General features: G+C 49.1%; 1 protein-coding gene across 12 annotated transcripts in view; it reads right to left on the minus strand.

Annotated features, from left to right (window-relative positions):
* Nucleotides 1-6,088: 6,088 nt before the first annotated feature.
* Btrc (beta-transducin repeat containing E3 ubiquitin protein ligase) overlaps nucleotides 6,089-17,887 on the minus strand; it is a 174,831-nt gene continuing 163,032 nt past the window's right edge. For all 12 annotated transcript variants that reach the window (XM_050147401.1, XM_050147394.1, XM_050147379.1 and 9 more), the window contains 5 exons: nucleotides 16,970-17,088; nucleotides 15,210-15,320; nucleotides 14,609-14,687; nucleotides 11,781-11,973; nucleotides 6,089-10,097 (listed from right to left, as the gene is read on the minus strand). In XM_050147401.1, coding sequence (XP_050003358.1) covers nucleotides 11,812-11,973; nucleotides 14,609-14,687; nucleotides 15,210-15,320; nucleotides 16,970-17,088 — 471 coding nt within the window. In that variant the 3' untranslated portion in view covers nucleotides 6,089-10,097; nucleotides 11,781-11,811. The remainder of the gene's footprint in view (nucleotides 10,098-11,780; nucleotides 11,974-14,608; nucleotides 14,688-15,209; nucleotides 15,321-16,969; nucleotides 17,089-17,887) is intronic.

Below are 17,887 nucleotides of genomic sequence, written 5' to 3' on the forward strand. Positions count from 1 at the left end.
CATATAATGGGACAGATTCAACAAGACGCCCACCAGAGCACCAGAAGCCTGGCCAGCCGGGTTGTAAATCCTGCCACACAGCACCCACCTGCCCACCTCTGGCCCACCTTGGCCTCACTGGCCTGTCCCGGGATAGAAGAGACATAGCCCTCAGGGCCTCAGGAATAGGGTGACCCAGAGAGCCTAGGTCCTGGTGCTTATTGCTCAAGCTGGGTGCTAATGACGGCTTAGTGTCACTCACTGGCCAGAAGGGGCTAGAGCTCTGAGGACTGAGTGGGCAGAAGATAAGGTCACGTCTATTGAACAGTGGGTCTCAACCTTCCTAACACTGTGACCCTTTGATACAGTTCCTCATGCTGTGGCGACCCCAACCATACAATTATTTTCGTTGCTACTTCATAACAGTTTTGCTACTGTTATGAATCATAATGTAAACACCTGACATACAGAATATCTGACCACCGTGAAAGGGTCGTCTGAGCCCCAAAGGGGTCATGACCCAGAGGTTGGGAGCCGCTGTCATAAAGGAATTAGCTGTCATTGTCATCAACTTTGTGTGCATCCTTGTGCTAATCCCTTGCACCTCGCCTCTGATCCACGAATGCCTTGCTGGTGGGGACAGGGAAGGGGGGGGCAGTCTGAGAGGTGGAAGTGACGTGGTCCCAGAGCTTGTATCTCCCGCCCAATCCTGTCCCTCAAGCCCCTGAGCCTCGGAGTGACCTACAAAGTCCAAACCTAGGCACAAGGGCCACATTCCTCTATCCTGAGGCCGGAGGGTGGAGTTCTCTGGACTGGTGTGTGTGTGTGTGCATGTGCACACATGTTCTCCTGTCCTCTCTCCAGCCAAAGGTGCCACACATTCCCCGGAGAAGGGCGGGATTCCTGCTTACTCACTCTGCAAGCAGAGCCCAGCAGCCACAGCTCCGCTCAACCCGTCCCTGGGATGAGAGACGCAAGTGTAATTTAGGTTTTGATATTATGAAAGTCTCGCTGCTCTAAAACAGCGGGGCACTCGGTGCCTCATTAATAAAGGATAAACTCGGAGTCTATTTACAAGGCGCTTTTTGGGGTTATTTACTCTCCAATATACATACGTAATGTTGCGCATACTTAACGCTAGGTAGTTCTTCCCTGCAGCCTGAGCCTCCTAGTCAACCTGAGAGGGTCTCTGGAGGGAGCAGAGGGTCATTGGGGAAGAGGGACTCTGGTGGCCCCACCCCTGGCAAGAGAGAGGCTCTGTGGGGGAAAGACAGAACGTTCTGGAACTTAAACTGGAAGTGGGAGGCAGAGGCGCACCCAGCTCCCATGCCCCACCCTCTTCAACAGTCCTATCTCAGAGCCCAGCTCCCTTGCTCTTCTGCCAAGGCCCCACCCTCTGTATCAGGCCAGAGGCAGTACTGTTTTCTCCCCATGGCCTGTCCTAGCTCCACACACACGGGGTAGGGCTGTGGCCAGGCCTCTGCAGTCAGTATGGTAGTCCATCCTGTCCCAGGCTTCCACATTCCCCACAGTTCCTGGAGTTGAGGGGATCCACTTCCGGTTCCCATCAGCCTGGCTGTGCTTGGGATGGCTCCCCACAAAGTTGTAACCCTTATCTTGCCCTGCCACAGGTACCACAAGCCTGGGTGGTCTTACTATGTAGCCCAGGCTGGCTCAAACTTTCAAAGATCCACCTGCCTCTGTTTCCCAAGTGCTGGGATTAAAGGTGTGCTCCACCATTTCCAGCCTCTGGGTGATTTTTTATTTTTATTTTTTTTTATTTTCATGGTTGGATCTGGACAGCTACCGTATGTGGTAGCACACTCTTCTTATCCCCACTTTGTAAGTGGGAAACTCAGGGAACTCAGCCAGTAACTGCCAAGGTGTGGGTTTACAGCTTCCTGGGGGTTTGGGGGCCTTATATTTGTCCCAGAACCTTCAGCCCCTGGCCAGCAGGCCACCCCCTCCCAGTGGCCTCCGTGAGGAGCATAACACATCTACCACTGGCAGTCCTGGGGCCAGGGAATCAGACTGGATGGCCATAAGTGTGTCTAAGGGCAGTGGGGGCCCCCAAATTGGGCAGAGGCCAGGAATCACATGGGATATCGAGTTCCAGCCACTGAGTTGGGAATCTTGAGGCTAATGTGCTATGTCTGGGGACCACGGTGTGGCACCTGGGTTGGGACGTGGGTGGTCACTCTGAAGAAGGCAATGCCTGGTCAATTTGGACCAAGGAGACATCTGGTGGCCAGTGGGAGACCTGCAGCCTCTTTATAGGTGCCCTGGGTGGAGGTACAGGGTCTCTCAAGTACTTTGGGAACTCTTAGGGATTCAAGAGGGCATCAGACCTTGAGCCTACTCCGGGGCCTGGGATTCAGAGGACAGAGAATAGGTTGTCTGGTCCTCTTCTTATCCTCAAAGCAAGAGGAGAGTTGAGCTGGGGGTCTGGACAGGGGTGATGGTAGACAGGAGGCCCTGCTTCACACTGTTGGACAATGAGCTGTCACCACCCTAATCAAAGATGTAATTACAGCAATATAATCCTAGGCTGAGAACGGATGAAGAGCGGCAGGAACGTACCTTGTGGCCAGCAGCCAACAGTTGCTCCCATAAGCTCCTCTTAGAGCCAAGGATCCAGGCTGACTACAGGGCTCCTGGGACATCCAGATAGGAACTGAGGCTGCAGCTGGGGGTACAGGCAAGGACCAACGTCTGGATCGGAGTATCACGGTTGGTCAATAGATCTTGAGGTCAGGGCCCCAGCGACAAGGGCCCTTGCAGCTAGAAGACAGGGAGTATGATCATTACAAGCCCAACCGAGAGCCCCCAGGGATACCTGGGGCTACAGGATACCCCAAGTGCTGTTTGGAATTTCCAGTAACACATGCTGGGGGTATCTAGACTCTTGCCAAGGCTCAATGGGGTGTATGCAGAGACCAGGCTAGGGGCTAAGCCTGCTTGTGAGAAAGCACAGCAAAGGTGTGGTAGGGGTTGGGGATCTCTGATAACTAGGCAGGTGACTGGCCACCTGAATGGAGGAAAGCTGGATTCCACTGACCAGGCTGGCTACTGTTGCTTCCTCCTTCGGTACAGCAGGCCCTTGCTACCCATCATTCCTCCCTTTTGCACAGGACACAGGACACCGGTTGTCCCACAGAGGTGTACCGAGACCATTTGTTCTCTTGAGGGTTCTAAGGCCTTTTTGTCTGCGGCCCCACTCACACTCAGAGACTAGGAAACCTGAGCACAGGATGAGGTCATCTGAGACCAGTCAGAGCTGTGACTGTCCTGATGGAAAGTTGGTGGCCTCAGCCTCTCTGACCTATATGCTGTGGTGGCCCCTGGCCAGTTCTTCAGGGTGTTGGGACTGGCCCCAGGGGAAAGAGGATGGGTGGGGAGGCAGGAACTGGCAGGCAGGCAGAGGGGAGGGAGGGGAGCCACTGACAGCTGAACAAATGCTTGTAATTTTATAACCAATCTCAGCGTGTCCATGGGGGGCCATTTGTGCCTCCACTCAGGACCAATCAGCCTGACAGAGCTATGAGTCTGCCTGAGTGAGTGTGAGCAGCTCCCCCCAGCGCCACTTACTGCACCCTCATTACCACCACTGGCAAGAGTGGAGGGCCCAGCAGGAAAGAGGGCCCAGCCCAAGGTCCCCAGGGTGAGGTCATGGGAGTCATGGAGATCCAGGGGCTCAAGAGGAGGGAGGGAAAGGACATGAGTGCCTGGGTGATACTTAGCAAGCACTAAATTTAGGATCGAGATAGGGCGCAAGTCCTGCCCTCAAGGGGCTTGCAGTCTGTCCTTGGTGGTGGCACAGACTGCAGATGGATGGGCTTGGGAAAAGGGGGGGATGGAGGGAGGCAACCTGAAGGCAATGAGAAGACTGAAGGACAAGGAGGACAGTAAATGACCAGAGCTAACCAGCATGGGGCCAGGGGCTAAGAGGGAGCAGTAGGTGACCCGCCAGAGTGCAGAGCTTGGAGGGAGAGATGCCACCCATGGGAGACCAGAGGGATGGTGGGGGAGGGGACTAGCCAGTGGTGGGTATTACACAAAGGCCGTGCTAGATATCTGGCTCTGGGGATGGCTCTGTGCCCATTAGTCTCTAATTGTCAAAAATCTAATTTAGTGTCTGGAGCCTGGGCCAGCCTCGGGTTAAATGGAGGGAGGTGGGCCCAGCCATAAATCTGCTCTCCCAGCCTGGGCTGGTGTTAATTCTACAGCTAAGTGAAGAGGTGAGGGGAGTTCTGAAGAGGGGATGTTCTTGATGACCCGGTGTGCCTGCCCCCATGTGCGGGGTCACAGCCAAGTCCTCCTCTCTGGCAGGAAAGAAAGGCTTGCCCGAGTGAGGCCTCGCTGGGACATCCAAGGGGATGGACCTAAAGGGTGAAATAAACTCAGGGCTATCTGAGCAAGAAGCAGGGTTATGCTCGTGGCTCAGCGCTACAGAATTCCCACAGCCACCAGTCCCCAACCTGGACCCATTCAGGGCCTAAGGGGGCTCTACTATTAGAAAGTGAGTGGGGGACAGTCTCCTCCTGACAGGAATCATGCCGTATGATATGCAACATGAGCCTTTTGGTGAGGAAAGTGATGTGACCGATTGTCATCTTGCCACCTTCATTTGGGCTTGGCCTCTCCTTCCCTGGAGGTGGTGCTTGGGGACCTGGACAGCTCCTAGGGCCTCCTGTGGCCTGAGGTGGTGGTGGGGGATCTGGACCTGGGCTCAGTAATGACCTCACTCCCCTCAGAGTCACTAATTGAAAGCAAGGGGCGTGGTAGGCTCAGCAGGAAAGGTTCGGGACTGAGAGAATCTGCTTCCGTGGGGGAGGAAAACAATTTCTCCTGGCTTCAGCTCCATCTCACCAGGCACCCACCGGCCTCTCCTGCTGCTAACCAAGTGCCTTTAATTAGCAGCCTAATAAAATGCTCTTAATTGGCAAGAGCCAATCAGGAAGAAGCAAAATCTCTTTTTAGTCATTGCTGGCTACCCAGCCCTAAGGTTTAAAGGGAAACGGGACCCCAGCCTAACCTTAGGAAGGGTAGCCAAAGGGCTGTCCCTGGAACAGGCCCTGGACCTTCACCTGGGGACAGGGCCTGACACTAGACTGGAAGCCTAGGCCCATGGCCTCAGGCTGTGTCCTGGGCTTAGGACTCAGGCTGGTCAAGACTATCTGGTAGCTGCTGGCAGCTATGAGAGATCTTTGCTGACACCCCCTCCTTGCAACTCTCTGGGGTGCTGCCTATTAAGTGAACTGATGCGGTTGTGGGCATTTAACACTTGCGTAAGATCAGGTGACTTTACACTACCCATTCTGTAAGCTCTTAGTGGACGCCGGTGACACTGACCACAGCCCAAGTCTACCATAGAGAGCACAGTGACTACCCAGGGAAGACGAGGGCACAGCTGAGGGAAACTTACACTATAAGCTTATGGGTTTACAGGTCTTTGAGCCCAAAGATGAATCAGTTCTGACTAGAGCCCTACTGGGGCCACCACAGAGAAGGGTAGGAGGAAGCAGTCCTTTCCTGTCTGTATACTGGTCCTGGGGGAGAGAGAGAGGCTCACTTGGGAGCAGCACCGTTATTCCCAAGAGGCTCGTGAGTCTCTGGCAATGCTCCCAAGGCTGGGGAACCTGTGAGTCAAGAGCTGGAGTGAGAGGCCCCCATCCAAGAGCAGAGGAGAGTTCAGATCAAGGCCAGCTGTCACCACAGCCCTCCCTGTGGCTCAACATGACCCCGCAGAAACTACTTGAATGCCGAATTGCTTTACAACATTCAGTCCCGTTTTTTTCTTCCCCTACTTTTGAGGTAGATCATCTTGCCACGTACCCTTGAACTCAAGAATCTCCTGTCTTGGCCTCCCAAGTACAGCACACACAACTGGCTGGACCTTGGTTTGTTTTTGATACAGAGTCTCATTACATAGGCCGGGCTGGCCTTGAACTCAAGAGATCCACTTGCCTCTGTCCCCAGTGCTACCACAACAGACTCCTGATCTGGTTTTCTCATAAAAGAAATAATCTACTGTACAGTTCTTTGACTGTATTCTGAAAACTCAACCATCCTTATGATGCTGGGTCAAAGAGAAAAGACACTTAGAAAATTCACTTTAATCTTGTACTTGTAATTTACTCCCCCCCAACAGTTAAAAAACCAAACACACTCTATTACCATGGTCCTAGCTTGTGAACATATTGGTATATTGACTACACATCACCGTAACATAATCACAAAAATGAAAGCACTCAGCACTGGAGAATCTAGGAGACGAAGCGCGAACAACCAAAAGCTCTCTAGCTCACACTGCTGCCAGGCTTGCGGGTCACTACTTTGGGAAAGTATCAGCTTCCTTGGTACCCAGAGGTCTAACCTGTTGTGCTTTTCCTTCAGCATCCAAGGGGAAGGTTTGGTAGGGGAGATAACACACAGTCTCTGTCCCTACACACACTCAGAAGCTAAGTCAGATAGCTGAGTTTGTTGAGAAGTATATATTTGGGGAGTCAGCTGCCTCCAGGAAATGTCAGACCACAGGCACTGGGCTATTTTGTTAAAACAGGGCTGCCAGCATTAGGGGTTTCTGGACAGCAATGCAGTAGATTCCACCTGCAAGTGGGCAGCCACCTGCTGCTTTGGTTTCTCTTCTTAACTTTAAGGAGACTGACATCATATATAAAGCTCAGCTTTATTCCCCTGAGATGGCTGCCTCACTGGTACTAGCCGTGCTCACTGTGGTGAAAAGGGTCATCTGTGTGAGTCCTAGGACTGGCCCCATTGGGAGTCTCTGAGTGCACTTCAAAGTGCTGAATTTAATCAAATAGGGATGGTGATTCGTGTGGACCAAAGTTACACTGTAAACTGATCACCACTGCATGGACTGCAGTCACAGGGACTGGGTACCAGCATGACTCATTCTACCCAGTACTGCACTAATCTAGGTGGACCTGTCTCAGATTCAAGACCAGAAGGTATCACCATCTACTTCAAAAGGGAGATTCCAAGACAATGAACATCACCATGGGCCTCATCATTTTCAGCTTTCTCCGTCTCGTCAAAAGCTAACCACGTAGGTCAAGTTCAGCCTCTCAGATAGAGGCCAGCAAGAGAAGGAGAGAGAGAATGAGTGAGGACAGCCTTCTCCCCGGCTTTGCAGTGCTAAAAATAATTTTTTTCTTACAGAATGATTTAGGAGTCTCAGTGTCATTTCCAGTTCCAAAACAAGCTACGGGGGCCAGACTTTATTACTCGTCAACAGAGTTCCAAACAGTTTCTGTCTCTAAAGTTACGACAAATCTGAAAGAATTTAGCCAAGGGACAAGTGTAAAAGGCTCCCCATCCATAATTCACATCCACTTTCTGACTGCATTTCCAGGGAAGGGATGTACACACACACACACACACACGAGCATCAAGGAATCTTGGCCTTGTCTAGACATCACCAGTGACACAGTGGTCCAGCCTCCAGCAGGGTACCATACACTGAAAGGTAGATTTTAGTAAAAAGAGAGACTGACCATGGGGACAGTCATCTCAGAGCCACAGGACACTTGCAGCTTCTTGTCTACTATTCCTTTAAATGTGTTGAGATGTTCTTTGTTTCTCTTTTCTTTTAAAAAGGTCAAACTTTACATTTATTCTCGCCCAGTTGGGGACTGGTGATAATCAATTCCCACTGAAATCATGCAGAGATGGTAAGTGGGGTTTACCTTCTCTGGAAATGAACTTCTACTTACCTGACTGTTTCTTCTACAATGAACTGGTAAATGACCCCAGAGCTGAGAATCTGAGTGATTCAAGTTTCTCAGACCACTTAACTTCATTCCCATTTCCATCAGCAGCAGAGAGGACAGCCTGGAGAAAGAGTTGAACCCAACTAACAGCGTCAACGCGCAGGGTCCACCCGGGCCTAAGTACAATGGGTGGCCACACTTCTCAAGGGTGTCAGAGCAGCACACCTACAGCTAGACCTCGGAAGGAGAGCGCAGTGCTGGCCTGACGAGTGTGCAGGAGTACCCACATCTCCCTCAAAGCCAGATGTTCTCCTACTCCTACCTTTCAAAGCAGCATATAACTGAAGGGCTAGTCAAGTTATGGCCACTAGACCATTTCTTGAAGCAGCTTAGGTCTCTTAATGTCTGACCTGTTTTTCAGCAAAGTCCTTCACTATTAATAATCAGTGGACAAGGCGCTCAGCGCAGCTAATCAGACGACTCTCTGCAGCATGTGGGTGGTCAGGAAAAGAGAAACAAATACGGAGAGGTATTTCTTAGATGTAACTTGAGATTACAGTTACACAAGAAAAGGAAACGGCACACATGTGACCTGACTCAGCATGTAACGGCATTCGCTCGGGGACACTTTGGGTAAGGGACGAGTTGCAAACCAGAGAATGAAGATGCTCTCTTCTCTCTCTCTTGCCGTAGTGAAGGTGGCCTGGCTAGAGGCCACTTGGGACTGGCCCCCATTTCTATTTTTATAGCAGCTGGTTCAGTTGGCTTTCTTAAATTCAAATGCATGGTTAGGAACAGTGACGAGAGCCTGACTGCTTGGTTTCCAAGGGAAAAGCAAGGCTGTAGTGTGGCCTCAGGCCCAATGGTATGCCTTAACCATCCCTTAGCAGGCAATGCATGCTGGGGGAAAGTGAGTTGGCTCTCAGTTCAAGTTCTCCCAGGCTTACCCATGAGCCTCTGTGTCTGGAGTCTGCTGGCAGAGGCCCAGTGCTGCCTTCCATGTGGCCAGCTTAGCCCTTGAGGAAGTCCAGTCACTTACGTTTTTACTGACTGCCAGAGTTTACTGGCTGGGGAAAGCGGACAGCAAAATAAGGCAGGGAGAGGAAAAGGAAGAGAAGGCTCCTGCTTACTAGTAACCCTGTGTGCCAAGCTTCACCCTGATGCCCTCTGGCAGCCTTGCCTTTCTGCAAATACTGGGTTTGGGGGAAGCAGAAGGAAGGATCTGCCGTGCAAGGTTGAGGCAGTTAGACTGACAGATATTTACTGGCCTAAATGGAGAACCAGCTTTCTCCTGACCATCTCTTAAGCTGCTGTGCTCACAGTCTGGGCAGTTATGGGTGCCTGGGTGCTTTCCGGCTCGGTCAAGGAAACAGATGTGAGCCACGGTACAGAGTGCAGTGGTGCCTGGCGCTGGCCACTCCAAGCCTTTCTGCAGGCCTTGCCAGTGATTTAAGATGAAGCACAATGCTTTTTATTACACATCTAATTGTTAATGAGAGGAAATGCAATCAGCAGCTCCTTTCCACTCTACATGGAACCGAGGAGACTGCTGAGTCCAGAGCAAACACAACCACTGATGGCGCCCAGGACATTCCTGTCCCTCCCCCTGGGCACAGGGAAGGAGAGAGAAAGCTGCAAATATGGCGAGTGTCATGTTCATGAATCCACCGCTGCCCCGGGGTCACTTGCAGCAAAAGCCTGGAAATTAGGATACTCAAACTCTTCCAAGTGTCCCATTTTCTGGGTGATCCGCCTCGTGCTAGATGAGGACACGGCACATGCCTTCTCAGGTTGAAGATGGAGAGGAGGAAGGGGGACAGAACCCAGGTGGGGGAGGAGGCAGCAGGTGCAGATCTTCCAGTGTGTGTCCCTCTCTCTCCTCTAAGGATGTGCAGGCAGCTGTCTCCTCCCACGCAGTGGCCTGGACTGCTCCGGCCAGGTGCTGAACAGGGAGAGGACAGGCATTCTTTGCCTGGAAGCTGCAGCCCCTGTCCCCTAGAAGTGAGCCATATGGGGAAACTAGTTCTTCTGCTTAATGGCAAAGGAAGAGAGATTCTGGCAAAACACTAAATATATTTATAAGTCATCTTTGTCTGGAACCCAATGGGAGAGAAACAGGTGCAGAGGGGAAGGGGAGGGAACAGGAAGGGAGGCTTAAAAGTTCCAATCATTCACACAAGATAAAGACATCTTCTGATAGCAGCACTGAAGCAGCCGGGTGTGCCGAGCAGACCATCCTGGTCAGCTGCTGACCGACTGTGTCCCAACAGGAGTCTCAAAGCCCTGCTCCTCGCTGATCCATCCGGGGAATCCGGGTAGGAGTGTGATTGTTGTTGTTCACCCTGGTCTTGGCAGATATGTTAAATACTGCGACATTAACGAGTCCTGTGTGGAAACACAGCCAACAGTCATTAGCCCCTTTCCTTGTACTTTCCACTTGCTCTAAGACAAAAAGAACGTTCATGTGGCTGGCAATGAGAAAGGCTTGGGGATCCATCCCCAGGGCTGCTCCCTGCCCACAAAGTGCTTCTGTCCCAGTCTCCTTGGGGACTTACACAGAGGACAGGGTTAGCGCTGTGCAGAGGCACTAGAACATCCTGAGATTAAGAGGGAACAATGGCGGGATGGTGCATGCTTTCCCCTGCTCCCTGCAACAACAGAGCAGGCAGGGACGGCTCTGTGGGCTCTGCCTGACGGTCCTGGAGCGCAGTGCTATCTCTCTAAGAAGTATGTATGGCGGAAAGCTGGCTGGGGTATGGAGACACTAAAGGTGCTCCTGGTCTCTTCAAGGACAGATGTGTAGGTGGAGGCTGGAAATATGGCCTGGAGATTAAGGCAGGGGCGACATTGGAGATACAGATTTGCTAGTCATCTATGTTGAAGTGAGAGCTAAAGTCATGGGAAAGGGTAAGGCTGTCCAAGAAGAGACCTTAGATGAGTCAAAAAGACAGAACCAGATTCTCAGGGGATGTCTGCTTCACCAGTGTGAGGAGAGAGATGTAAGCAAAGTGAGGGAGAATAGGAACAGCGAGGGTTAGGCGCACATTTCCACGGTTAAACACTTAACATGAGGCAGGCCAGGCACTCAATACCCAGGAGCCCCCACCCAATAACAAAATACTATTCCATTGGAAAACACCGAACATTGGCGAAAGGGCAGACAAGGCACACTGTAACCACGGTTATCTCCATGCAGACCTATGAGGCAGATTCTGTACTCATTTCACTCATCAGGATATGACAGTCTGTGAATTTACACGCCCACGAGCACACAGCCAGTGTGACTTAGCCGAAGAATGATGAACCAACTATGCTCCCTCCAACAGCAGAGACATGAGGGGAGCCCCCAGAGACATACTCCTTCCCTCAGGAAGACTGACGGGCGCAGGAGTGCAGTGAGAGGCATGTCTGCTCTAACAACCAAGGCGACTGTGACACACAGAAAGGCACACAGGCAACACTCCCCAAGCTGGCGCTCTTCCTAGGACTCAATAACCCAACACATCCGACCCCGTGATGGCACCGGAAGCCAACTGTGGATGTGCTCATAGACAATACCGGGCATTTTAGGTTTTGCCCTGCCTTAGAGAGCTGCTAGAGATTTGGGAAGGATACCAACTTCCTGTTACTGCTGGAAATGAACAAACCAACCAACCACGGAAAATCTCCTGTGGATGGAGTAGAGACTGTAGACAAAAAAGGCAGAAATGAGAATGTCAGACATTTCTGGTCACGTGTCGGATGAGCTGCTAGACTGGAAGGCCTCCCTGATCTAGGACCTATACAATGACAGACTTTTGGGCCATTGATTTTCCAACTGGTTCAAATGACATTGTACTTTCATAAAAACTGTACTGAAGGAACTACTGGTACTCCTACACAAGAATTCTGGAGTCCTCTAGAACTGGAACTTGCTAGCTTCTACCATGGAAGTTCCTGCTTCAGTCCATGCCTCCTGCTGTCTAGGGCTTGGTGAGACAAGGAACGGAGAGGGAGAAACTCCCAGGAGCTAGCAGCACCTTACAGCCAACACTCCACCTCCTACAGGTGTACAAGCTCTTTTCATACCCGGGCAAGTGTGAGGTCAGTGTTGGGTTATTTATCTGGAGATGTAGGTGTATGTCCGAGAAGGGGAGCGGGGTGGTTCAGCATGAGCAGCCGGATCATTTAGGAAGTCCCAGATGAGGATTGTATCATCATGCGAACTACTGACAATCTGGAATTCATCAAACTGGAGTCGGAAAACTCTTCCAGAATGCTCCTAAGGAAGCAGAAACAAAAGTATGATTTTGACCCCAAATCACAAGCATCACGTCTAAAGGAGCCTACAAAGGCTATGGTGTGCTCAGTCATTGTTTCAAACACAGACAGGAAGCAGTTTCACTAATGTTAGGATGGAATACTCAAATACCTGGCAATAACTGGTCTCGGGAACACAGTAAACAAGCAGTATTACGTAGGCAAAATGGCAAAGAAGATACTGACTTGTGACTATCAACTGGGGTTAGGCAAGAGGAGAGGAGAGTATTCTTGGTACCTCTCTGGCCTATCATCTCCTGCAAGCTCCTCTGACCATCAGATGTCAAGGTGTGGACAGCAGGTGTTGGTAAATTGTGTGCCAACTAAACTTCTTGAGGCTGGAGACATGGCTCAACAGTTAAGAATGCTGGTTGCTCTTCCAAAGGACCCAGGTTCAATTCCCAACACCCACATGGAACTAACAATCATCTATAACTACAATTCTAGAGGGATTTGACACCCTCTGGTCTCTGAGGGCATTGCACTGTACAGATACACATGCAGGCAAAACATCGATGGACATAAAATAAAAACATAAACCATTTACAGATTTTCATGATGCACCAAGTCCAACCATGACCAATTTGAAGCTATCCACATTCAGTCAACAATTTGCAAAATTCTAATGGCTGGCTTTCATGAGGCCAGGAGCCTAGTCTAGTGCATCAGGGTAGTGAGCACTGCCTACATCAGGCATGGCTACTTTTCCTGGAAAGTGCTTTCGACATTGTTACTAGTCAGTCTCACCTGCACTCCTGTGCTATTACTGATTTTTACTTATTCTTAAATTTCATATAACACACACACACATTTATTTATTTGTGCCCAGCTTATTTTAGTCAACATTCTTTGTTTGTTGGTTTGACTCTCAAGACAGATTTCTCTGTGTAACTGACCTGGCTGGCCTTGAACTCACAGAGATCTGCTTGCCTCTGCTTCCCAGCGTTGGAATTAAAGGTGTGTACCATCACCGTCCAGTTATGTTCTTTTTTTTTAATACCTATTTTTCTTTTTTTTAATGATTAATTTATTTTTATTTTACATGTATTGGTGTTTTGCTTGCATATGTCTGTGTGAGGTGTCAGCTCCCGGAACTGGAGCTACAGACAGTTGTGAGTTGCCATGTGGGTGCTGGGAATTGAACCTAGGTCCTTTGGAAGAGCTGTCAGTGCTCTTAGTCGCTGAGCCATTTCTCCAGCCCCCAAGCTGAATACTCTTATGTTGTTACTGTTTTTTGTTTTGGTAAACAAGTCTTGCTATACAGTCCTAGCCGGTCTTGAATTCAAGATCCTTCTTCTTTAGGCCTGAGTTCTGGTTATAAGCACTCACCACCATTCCCTATTTGACAAGTTCGATTTTTCTTTTTAAAGACAGGATCTCTATATATAGTCAGGTCAGAAACTCACAATCTTCTTGCCTCATTTATCTATCTATCCATTTATTTAATTTTTTTGAGACAGGGTTTCTCTATGTAGCCCTGGAAGTCCTGGAACTCACTATGTAGACCAGGCTGGCCTCAAACTCACAGAGATCCTCCTGCCTTTGCCTCCCTGATGGGATTAAAGGTGTGCGCCACCACTCCTCTTGCCTCACCTTTAAGGCCTGTGATTACAGACTCGTGCACAGAGTACCCACCTGAAGACATGTATGAAGAGAGCAGGCGAAGCTCATGTGATACTCAAAGAATGCATCCAATCTTAGGTTTTTGGGTCTAAGGGACAGGGTCTCAATCTGTAGTTCAGGCCTTTCAGGAACACATGGCAATTCTCCTGTCTCAGCCTCTAAATGCTGAGCTACATGTGTATGCCACCATACACAATTTAAGAAAGTGCTTTAAACCCAAGAAAGACAAAGTTTTCCTTCTTTTACTCTGGATCCACACACATCTAGCTAAAGCAACATTTGTCAGTCTGAGCCTATGGCTTATAATGTGACAAAAAACTTCATGCTGTGGTGGGCACAGGCCTGTGGTCCCAGTACTAGGGAAATGGGAGCAGAAGGAGCACAGTTCAGTCCAGCCAGGGCCACATGAGGCCCCGCTACAAAGCATTTGAAGGTGTCATTTCTCCTCCTAACTCACTTCTCTCGCCAAGTGTCAAGATGCTCAAGCATAGGGTGGACAGGGGCTAACGGTGCTAGGATTGGAGGCACTGCCTAGTGAATGAGATGCAGAACTAAGGAGCTGACCAGGGGCCCAGAGAGTCCCAGAGTACTTTTTTTTTTTTTCAAGTACAGGTGTTCAGGTCCTTAGATTCTGGACAGGTTCCAATTTGCGTAATTATATTCTCTCTCCCTCAGTACCGCCTGCTGCTTCTGGTGGATACAGAATTCTTATTCACTTCCTGCACTACATGTGGGAGAGGTACCGTGCAGCTGTTAAGCAGCTGCCACAGTCCTCTCCATATACAGTCTCTAAAGCACTTTGGGATGAAAGGCACTATATAAACATATTTTATTGTCATGTATTGGTTGCTTTTCCACTTTGTAGGTTTTGTGAGAATCTAACTATAAAATCCAGATCTATATTCTACAGCACATTAACATTTAATTTCTTCCCCTACCTGCTCTTCAGCCCCCTTTAACAATAAGGCTCTTACCACAAGCGTCCGTAGACAAAGAGTCCCTGCAGGAGCACGGGGGTCCAAAGCAGCCATAAGATCCCATACTTTAATTTTTCTGAAGATCAAAAGGGGGACAAAAGTCTTAGTTAAAAGCAAACGTAAGGGAACACAAGGAAGAACAGAACAAAACCAGGGCAATAAGAATGGGTAGCAAATGTAGCTCCCAGGAATCGGAGGACGTCTGGGTCTGGGTCTGGGCTCTCACATCCTCTCTTAGAACATCCACTCTACATGCCTGGCCTGTGATGCTGGATTTGTCTGGTTCTTCGCTTTATAAGGCAAACCAGACAAATACAGAATCTAATAGCCAAAATAATGATCAATACAAATACAATTAATGACTAGAAAGAATGTTTTAGGAAGCAGTAAGCAAGAGAGAGAGAGGTGAATACCAATTAAGCAATGGTATAATTTAACTTTAGAGCCATAAACTGGGAAGGACAAAGACACAGACTCTGGGGAAGGGAGGTGTTAGGGATTGAGCCCAGCCCTGCACATGCTAAGCGCATGCTCTGCTACTAAGCTACAGCCTGAGCTCTTAACATTTATCTGTCTTGTCACATGGTAGTGGACTCACCCATCGTAGGCCCCGCTCACTATCCTTTTGTTATCGAATCGGATGCAGCGCACCAGCTCTTCATGGCCTTCTAACACGCGCAGGCACGCACCGCATTCTATGTCCCACAATCTGAAAGGAAAACTGAGTCAAGTAACTACACGGCTTCATTTCTAAGTCTTGAATATTACAATATATTTCACACATCCGTTGAGCATTCACAGAGGGGGCTGAAAGAATGCTGAGCGGTTAGGAGCTCTGGTTCCCAGCACCTACAGGTGGTTCATCACCTTCCACAGCTCTAGTCCCAGAGGACCCAGGACTCTTCTGACCAACTTGGGTGTGAGTCACACATGGGTGTGAATCAACACAGTCAGACACATAAAATAAAAATGTCACTCATATAAAAGCATATTACTTTCAATATAACATTTTCTATCTGTCATATAATTTGGGCAGAAAAAGTGTGATTTAAGTCCAAATGCTGTAAATATTTTCAAAACGCAATGCTTTACGCAACTCTGAAACCAGGTTCTCCCAGCGGGGATTCAACGTGCAGTCCCTAGAAAGGGAGAGTAATTCTTCCAGAAGTCACCCCTAAGAGTGAGAAACACTGTGTCACTGAGACCCCACTCTCACAAAGTCGCTCCCTCTCTGCTGGAGGACACTGCCTCAGTGCTCTGCAGGGCAATCACCAGCGACAGAGGAGCAAAGCCAGACCTCGAGGAGTCGGCGGCAATAGTTTTAATGCTTTCAGCCCAATTCCATTGATTTCCAGGAGTGGCAGGTTTGATATGCATCAGGCCTAGCTCTTTCTTCCCTCAGGCACTGAAGGAAAGAAGTTGACAGATAAAATTTCCAAATTATTACCACCTCTCTGTCATTCATCTTTGTAAGGACAAAAATACAAACAGTACAGATTTGTAGAACCTTCAAATTTACAGACAGCTCTCTGGTCAACTATTGTACTGAAGTGAAAAGTCATGATTTCTAGCAAAGAAACAATCTTTTTTTCCCTCCTTTTTCTTTATGTTTTCAACAACAGAGACATGGAGAAATGGCCTTTATTAGCATTTTTCAGCTACAGAAAAAAATTTTGTTTGTCCCCCCCCCCCCCACAGGGTTTCTCTGTGACTTTGGAGCCTGTCCTGGAACTAGCTCTTTAGACCAGACTGGCCTCGAACTCACAGAGATCCGCCTGCTTCTGCCTCCCAAGTGCTGGGATTAAAGGCGTGCACCACCACCGCCCGGAAATTTAAAAGAATTTTAAAAGAAGGGCCCTTAACCTTCATTAGCTGTCTTAAGTTTCTTATTTAAGCAGTTCCCCTGAAATAGGTCTATTTGGTGAAGGAAACACACCAACAAAAAGCTTTTCTGTGCTGTCTCTCTGGGAGGGCACGCTTTAGACCTGTAAGAAGCTACACAAAGGAAACATATTTGATTGGACCTAGAGGAGAGGAGAGGTGTGTGTGGGGGAACTGGGAGGAGTGAATGGATATATGAAAATAGAATAAAAAAAATCAAAATCAAAACCAAACCAAACAAAGTTAGGTGGTGGTGTTCCACATCTATAATCCCAGCACTCAGGAAACAGGACAGGTGGACTCTGTGAACTAGAGGCCAGTTCTGGGACAGCCAGACTACACAGAGAAACTGTCTCGAAACCCAGACAACAACAACAAACCACAACAGACAGACAGTTAAAGACCATGAGATCTGTGCACAAATGGTGCCTGGAAGGGTGATGGGCTCCACTCTGGGAAAGGACACCTGCTGCTCACCTGATGGTGTTGTCAGACGAGCCACTCACCACCAGCCTGTCTCTGTACTGCAAACAGGCGATTCCTCGTTTGTGTCCATTGAGGGTCCTTACAAATTCACAAGTACTTGTGTTCCATACCTGAGAGAGAAAAATGACAACTGAGCAGTTGATCGGTACACGTCTGCCAGTAAAAATGGACTACTGGGTAAGGAGAAAACAGAAGTGAGTCATCAGAGAATGCCAATGTCTCAAAGAACAGCGATGTAAATCAGAGTCGAGTTTAGTTCGTGGTAACAGGGGACTAATGTGAAGCTGGCTGCTTCTTACGTCTTCCTCGTACAACACTCCTTTCCACCCGATTTTTCAGAGATATATTTATCATTTTTATGTGCATGTGTGTCTACTTGGGTTTGTATGCACTACGTGTGTGCAGGAGCCCACAGACGCCTGAAGAGGGTGTCAGGGCCCCAGGAACTGCAGTTCCAGGTGGTTTTAAGCCACTATTTGCATGCTGACCACTAAACCTGAGTCCTTTGTGAAAGCAGGCAGTCCTCTGTCTTAACACACCGAGTCACCTCTTCAGCTCCTCCAACTCACTCTCCGAGACAAGTCTTGAAACACGAAGTTTCCTGCTTTGGAGAACGGCTGGCCAGTGAGCACCAGGGATCTACCATCTTTGCCCTCATGCCCATCACTGAGATCACAAACTTAGGCTGCCACATCTGGCATTTACATGGCTGCTAGGAATCTGAACTCAGTCCTTAATGCTTGTGCGACAAGGACTTCATCAGCCTGGCCATTTTCTCAGCTCCAGTATGTTTATTTTCTTGATCTTAAACTTACACCTGCTCTTCTCACACTCGTAATAACTGTTACTATCTTTCTAAGCTGGGTCTTGGGCATACCAGTCAAGCTACCACTAAGTTACATCTCCAGC

Source organism: Alexandromys fortis, unplaced genomic scaffold (genome assembly GCF_014885135.2).
Source record: "Alexandromys fortis isolate MF-2015 unplaced genomic scaffold, M_Fortis_MF-2015_v1.1 scaffold_16, whole genome shotgun sequence".
Lineage (NCBI taxonomy): Eukaryota > Metazoa > Chordata > Mammalia > Rodentia > Cricetidae > Alexandromys > Alexandromys fortis.